At 33.8% G+C, this 7603-nt stretch overlaps 1 protein-coding gene across 1 annotated transcript; it reads right to left on the bottom strand.

The window, feature by feature from the left end:
• Nucleotides 1–714: 714 nt before the first annotated feature.
• On the bottom strand, nucleotides 715–3757 carry LOC121259045 (3-dehydroquinate synthase, chloroplastic). Its single transcript, XM_041160526.1, has 8 exons — nucleotides 3278–3757; nucleotides 2549–2699; nucleotides 2292–2459; nucleotides 1961–2187; nucleotides 1723–1846; nucleotides 1363–1425; nucleotides 1133–1276; nucleotides 715–1047 (listed from the first exon to the last, which is right to left on the bottom strand). Exons 1-8 carry the CDS (start codon nucleotides 3625–3627, stop codon nucleotides 916–918), a joined length of 1359 nt encoding a protein of 452 aa, XP_041016460.1. The 5' UTR covers nucleotides 3628–3757; the 3' UTR covers nucleotides 715–915.
• Between the last annotated feature and the right edge of the window lie 3846 nt (nucleotides 3758–7603).

Here is a 7603-nt window from a genome sequence, read left to right as displayed (position 1 = left end):
CACAAGATAATATCAACTCATACCTTCAGCCACACAAAACTTATTTTCTACTCATTCGTTTTTTCCCCCAAGTAAATCATATAATTAATAAATAATAATGGTAAGAGAGGGGGTGATCAGATGCCCTGATAAAAACCCAAGCCATATTTAAAAAATAAAAGAAAAGAAAAACAAAGGCAAATGATTAATTAAATGCTAAAGACAGAGCTATTATTAAGACGATGAGTAATGCTAGATACTGTTTTAGGATGTACAAATCTTGTATACTCTATTTGAAAAAAGTAGAATCTACCATTAAAACAAATTTAATGTGGGTATCAAATTTCTCTACGTTTTTTAAAAACCAGGAATACGAGAGATTTGCATATCCTAAAACTATAAAATATCATTGATTCATTGTACAGGTCAAAAAGTTACGAACTGCACGAGGTAGCTAGAGAGAAACCGCTTCTGCAAGTTTTTTCCTGGGTAGCTCCATAACCTTTGTCATAGAAAGAGTATGTCGACTCCAGCTTTGAAGGAAGGCAATAAGACAGTCGAATGTGTTGAATCAAGTAAATCTGGCATTTGGGGGAATCCGAGCTTGAAGTAGATAATATTTAAGATGACAGCCACATTATTTTCAGGCGCGCTAAGAAAGATGCATAGGGCAAGATCTCTAATTTGAAACTGAGATGAAGGGGTAATTGAGTTTAACACATAACAAGAATATGAAAAACCCAGTAATGAATTATTGAGCATGCCAAACTTCGTTAAAATTACAAAATGGTAGAAGGTCTACCCAACAGAATTTAGGAAGACCATGAGCAAAGGCATTCAAGGTACAAAAAGAAAAATACAAGCTAATACATGATAACCAGTATCTGGTATAACACTTGAACATAGCTGAGACCAAAATCAGCTTCAGATATCGAGTCAGGACTTGCAAAATGCATGTAGTGTTTCATCCAGGATGTTTCTATCATAATCACCTGTAAAAACACAATTGCCCAGGGGACCTTTTAAAAGGATGAGCCTTAGTAGCCCATCAGCTACCTTCTTATCAACCTGCCATACCAAAAGGATAGATACATTAAGAATGAGATAAATGGATTGAACTGCCAATCTATAAATGACAACCTCGCTCGCTTACCGCCATAACGGACTTGAACATCTCCACAGTCATGGTATCGGGAGGAGTGGTGGGCAACTTAGCCCGTTGTAGAATATTGTCAACTCGTTTCACAATAGAATCATCAATCCAACCAAGGCGGTATGACATGTCAACAGCCATGACCTGAAAATTGGCAAACAATCTTCATTAACATATGTGCGGCACAGGAAAGAAGAATGCCTGGTAAGGGAAGAGCTGAATTGAAATACCATGCCAGCTGCAACAGCTTCTCCATGGAGCCATTGCCCATAGCCAAACCCAGTTTCTATTGCCTGAAAAGACATGCCACATCATGAAAATTAGATTATATTAGGTTCCAACTTTAGAAAGTAGATTGATAACCATTACAAGCTGAAATTCACATCTTTCCTTTTTATTTTATTTTATTTTTTTATAAATTGGTTTGAATACACATTTTAACACCTGTTTCACATTTGCACAAAAGCAAGGTACAATTAGTTGAGTTGAGCCAAATATTCCATAAAACATTAATCATAAATTCAATTAGGCCACACCAGATTTTAAGAGCAATATTGATTACTTATGACAATTACTAACTTGTAACTCACATGGCCAAATGTATGTCCCAAATTCAGTGTTGCCCTCAGTCCACTTTCCTTCTCGTCTAAGGACACAACCTCAGCCTTGTTTTCACATGATCGTCTTATAGCATAAGCCAGTGCACTTGGGTCCCTGCAATGGACTAGCCCATCATACTCATGCAAAAGTTGATCCATATAAAGAGAAAATAACAAAGTGCTAGGTTGAAGAATATCGTTCGAAGCTTTTTCTTTTGGGGAAATATACCTTGCCAATAATGCCTGCATATTCTTCTCCTGCCACTCAAAAAATTCAGCATCCCTGATAAGCCCATATTTTATAACCTCAGCAAGCCCTGATGCCAGTTCCCTATCTGGCAACGTGTTTAATGTGTCTGTGTCAATAAGTACACATTGAGGTTGATAAAAAGCTCCAATCAAGTTCTTCCCAAGGCGGTGGTTTATCCCAGTTTTTCCACCAACAGAGGAATCCACCTGGAAAAAACCAGAAAAATAATAAATAATGACAAGTTAACAATTTAGAAATATTACTGTACACGTTAAAGCCGCAAAAAAGTAAATAAAGGAACTCAACAGACCTGTGCCATCACTGTTGTAGGAATCTGAATGAAATTAACACCACGAAGGAAAGAGGCAGCAGCAAATCCACACATGTCACCAATCACACCACCCCCAAGGGCAACAAAAGTAGAACGCCGGTCCAATCGTGACTCAATGGCCTTGTCAAAGATTTTCATAAGTGTATCCTATAGGATAAAACATACAATTACATGATTAATGCAATGTCCATTACACCCCAAATGAAAAATTCATTTTCAAACCTCAAAATACCTACCATTTGCTTGTATTTTTCCCCATCTGGTAAAATCACACTCTCAACTGAGACATTTGGGTTTCCCCGAGTTAGAGCTTCAACAACCTTATCTAGGTAGAGTGGTGCTACTGTGTTATTAGTGACCACAAGAACTCTCTTCCCATGAACATGCCTATGACATAACAATCAATTGATTATGGATCAATACAACAATAAAAGCTGCAAGTTAGTGTAAATATTAAAGCAAGTTGGTTCTGTTTGATCATTTACAAGATGGGGGGGGGGGGGGGGGGGGGGGGGGGGGGGGGGGGAAGCAAATTCTGCATTCAATGCTCAAGAACTCTAAAATTTTCTAGTGTAAAACATTCTCTTACGCTACCTACTTTCAGAATAGAAGGAGCCTTTGGTGTCCATCAAAATCCTAATAATAACTCAAAACCAAAGTAATAAATTCAGCACGCATTAGCGAGTAGCCGGCCTAATTCATAGTGATTCCACACATGATTTTAACCAATTGGATTGGTTATCACGAAAAATCTTTTTGTTTTCCCCTTGTTTTGGTTGGATGAACTTGTAGTTGTAAAGCAAAACACAGATATTTTTCTATTAGTAATTGACAGTTAAAGCAAAACACAGACATGTAACACGATGATAATCAAAGAAAGTTATCAAATCAATCAACTTTAAAAAGAGCCAACAATTAATATAGAATGTGTGGAATGAAGCAGTAAAATTTGATTAACTAAGTACCTCTGGAGAAGGTGAGGTTGATCAAGAAGTCCAGATCCGATGTAAATCGGGTAGCTCCGGTTTCCCAAGTCAACTTCCACAACGGTTGGAGCCCTAGCATCCGTTTTAGCCACCGATTGGTCCATAACCTGAGCAGAACTCGCGCGTATCCTCCCCGACCTCACTCCTCGGCTCGCACTTAGCACCAAATTCCCTCCCCTACTCGAATTCAGCTCGATTGAACTCGGGGAAGCAAAAGAGTACCGGAGCGAAACCGAGTCAGGAGGGGTCTGAACACGAAGAAAGAAGTCTGCGGAGTTGTTGGGTTTGGAGGAGACAGAAACAGAAAAAGGGTTTGCTGCTGAAGCCATGGGGTCCGGCTCGAGCTCTGGTTGGAACCTGGCTGGGAGAGAGACAGAGAGGAGGAATTGAGGCTGCGATTGTGTGTGGCTTCGACATTGAGGATTTTGTTGAAGAAGTAGAAGTAGGAAGAAGGAAGAAAGAGGGTTGGTGAAAGCGGGCGATTGGTTAGGGACGCTGCGAGACGGACCAGTAAGTCCCGGTCTCGACTTATCACGATATATTGTGATAAATAGAGGAGATATTGTGATAAAATGCCTTCTGGCCGTTGAGCCTGTTGAGTCGCCTTCTCCCACCAACCCCGTACAATAATTTTTATCACTATTTTTTAAAAGCATTTTTATCACAATTTTAATTATATATAAAGGAATAATTATATATAAGATATTTTTGCAAAATAATTTATAAAAATTATAATAAAAATATTTTAAAATTAGCTGCATTTCCGTCATTCTTCCTTAGAGTAATGCTTTCTTATCTTATATTTTAACATCGATTCATCTTTATTTATATACGTTGATATGACACATTTTTAATGATTATTCATTTAAATAAATTACAAATAAAGTTATTAAAAATATATTTTTTTTATATTAGTCTCATATTTACTTATTCTTTTTAAAATGTGTGTGAGTCTTGCACATTTTAAGACTTTATTTAGCATTACTCTTTAAATAAGAATAATGCTAAATATAATTTTAGAGTGTGCAAGTCCTACGCTAGTAGTGCCACCATTAAAAAATGAATTTTTCATATGGGTCTTTGATTTGTCCACTATTTAAAAAGGGAAGGATTGCACATATCATTTTCTTTTAAATAACATGTTTTACATTAACCAACACTTAGGTACGATTTGGATAGTGAGATAAGATGAGATGGTTTTAGATGAAAGTTAAATAAAATATTATTAAAATATTATTTTTTAATATTATTATTATTTTGAGATTTGAAACAGGGCCGGCTCAATACATTGCGGGGCCCTAGGCTAAAATTTTGAGTGAGGCTTTTTTTTTTTTTAAATAAATTTTTTTATATTATATTTTTATTTAAAAATAATTCCTATCATTTTGTAAAGTAAAATTATTAATTAAGATTTTATACCACATTTTCAATTAATAACTGACTTAATTTTTATTAGAAAATTTTTGATTTAGAGAGAATTTTATCAAATCTAGTTTCACAAGTATTTTAGATTCTTAGACACAATTATAATTATTATTTTCAATAAAGTTCTATAAACAACTTACACATTTGAAAAAAAGTGGGCCCTTGCCTCTTCAAGGGATTATACAAAAAAATTTGATGAACACTGAAAAATTAAATTTTGCGATTTATAATTTTCACATTAATTATATATTAAACTAATAATAACAAAAGAGAAGTGTATTCTTAGAAAGAGAATAGGTAAAATAATTATTATATGTGATACTTTTAAAAACTAATAATGATATAATATCTATTTGATCTTGTTTATATTCTCATTCTCATTGAATTAATTATTAAAGTTTTTTATTTGGTATATATATACATTTTTTTTAAATTCTACTTTATATATATATATATATATATATATATATATATATTTTTTGGGCCTTCTTCCATTAGGGGCCTTAGGCAATTGCCTAACTTGCCTAATGGTTGAGCCGGCCCTGATTTGAAAAATTAAATTATTTATTATATTTTATGTAAGAATTTAAAAAAGTTCTAATGATGAGATGAAATAAGATAAAACACTTTCACTATCTAAATAGAGCTTCAGTTGATGTGTGTGTGACAAATGGGCTATTGGTTGGGAAATTTTGTAAGTTTGATAAGTAGCTAATTAAATATTAAATCAAACCAAGATTTAGGCCTCGTTTGTTTTCAGAAAACATATCATCTCATTCCATCTAATCATTACAACTTTTTCAAATCCTCACACAAAATAAAATAAACAATTCAACTTTTTCAAATCTCAAAACAAAAATAATATTAAAAAATATATTTTAACAATATTTTATTCAACTTTTTAACTTTAATCTCAACTCATCTCATCTCATCTCTAAAAACAAACGAGCCACCAAGATGTCAGCTCCCTTATAGATGTTCTGGTTGCTAAGGTCAGCTATATTGGCCAAAGGAACATCATTTGAGTTACAAAATTAGTTAACTTTATCCGTTTTAAAATTGATTTACGAAATAAAATAAATTTCAATGTGATTCAACTACTCAGCTATGGTATTGAAAAAGTTGGACTTGAAAAACTAAGCTAAAAGAATAAACCTATATCGTGGTACCTACTCTCCATCTCCAATTTCGGGGCATGTTTGGGTAATGAGGTGAGATGAAAATTTTATTAATAATAATAAAATAATTTGTGAATAATGGTAAAATAGTTTGAATTAAGATAGATTTTAGGAAAGGAAAAAGAAAAAGTTAAATAAAAATATTATAAAGTTAAAATATTGTTAGAATATAATTTTTGTTTCAAAATTTGAAAAAGTTGTATAATTTTTTGTGCTTTGTAAAGTTTGAGAAATTAGTTGTAATGATTAGATGAAAAAGTTAAAAATTTAAAATTGAAAACTATTTGTATTTTAATGATGGCTGGAAAGAAAATTATGAAAAATTATGATAGGAGATGAGATCATCTCACTTCTCAAACAAGCCCTTTGTGATTTAGACACCGCCACAAATTATACCATAATCATTAGTGACATATTTTACCACATCCATGTAATTTTCAACTCATCTAATGCATGTGGCTTCCAAAATTATAGTTTTGATATATATCCAAGCTTGTTTATACTCTGCAAACTCTTATTTTTTAAATAGTGTACTTTCTCTCAGCCATGATGTTGCTTCTCTTCTCATTGTCCATGGCCTTATTTCTTGTATTGAGGATGGCTCCTTGAGAGAGAGTGTTTTTCATGGACTTTTTCATTCTACTTGAAAATATGAAATAGTCTTAACAAATTCTTTGAAATTAATAATTCATTTACATATTTCAAGAATTGGAAATTCTGGCAAAAGCATTGAGAAATGACTTAATTCGAAGGGATAGTTGTGGGATTTGTTAGATAAAATCTCCCTCAAAAAGAGTATCTGAATCAATTGACAAAGTTATCATATGGAATAGCTATACATATCTATCTAGATATGAGTTTTATACTCTATTAACTTGTATACTTACTATTCGCAGGAGTTCGAACTAGAACAAAATAATGACAACAATCAGATTGAAATCCAACGGATCATAATGCAAAATATTAATTATGTGTAACACCCCGTCTTCGTTAAAAATAACAGTCTCGCTTCTAAGCGGTTGGGGGGTTGTTTTTTTGAAGAGTATCAGCCCTTCTTTGATGAGCTGCCACATGAGAAATCACATAATAGTGAGAACAGATGCAACCACACATAATAGAAAAGAGCTAGGTCACTACCAGTCCCTCCCTTTCGAAACTCATCTCACCGATGCCCCTCCCTTTCATCTATTCCGTTGGAAATTATCTGCTCGCTGCCCCTCCCTTTCATCTCTTCCGTCTCTTTGCACCACAGCCAGTTCCAAATTCTTTTGTGCACCAAATTCTCCAAAACACAACAGACATTTGTGGCTCATATATTTTGCTCAGTTACAATCCCTGTCAAAGCCCCACTGTGCGCCACCACCCCTTAACACCACCACCGATAGCACCCAGCACTATCGTAACACACAAATCTCATTTTTTTTTCATACCCAAAAAAAAATGTTCAGATTTGCAATAGCACCTCCGACTACATTTTCTCTATTGTTAAAGGGAAGAATATGACAAGCAGTTTAATATACAACATATGACATTAATGTTCGGCTTTGCACCCGAATAAATCTTATGCTCCACCTGGCTTTTGAGCATAATTTAGAAAGAAAATAGAAACAAAAATTATGAAATCTAAAATTTCCTTGATCAAATGTTTGAGTAGAGCAAAAAAAGAAAACGAAAATTTTATTTCTCTTAAAAGAATTATCAA

This window comes from Juglans microcarpa x Juglans regia, chromosome 4D (assembly GCF_004785595.1).
Source record: "Juglans microcarpa x Juglans regia isolate MS1-56 chromosome 4D, Jm3101_v1.0, whole genome shotgun sequence".
Taxonomy (NCBI): Eukaryota; Viridiplantae; Streptophyta; class Magnoliopsida; order Fagales; family Juglandaceae; genus Juglans; species Juglans microcarpa x Juglans regia.
This window is presented reverse-complemented; position numbering and strand designations above follow the sequence as displayed.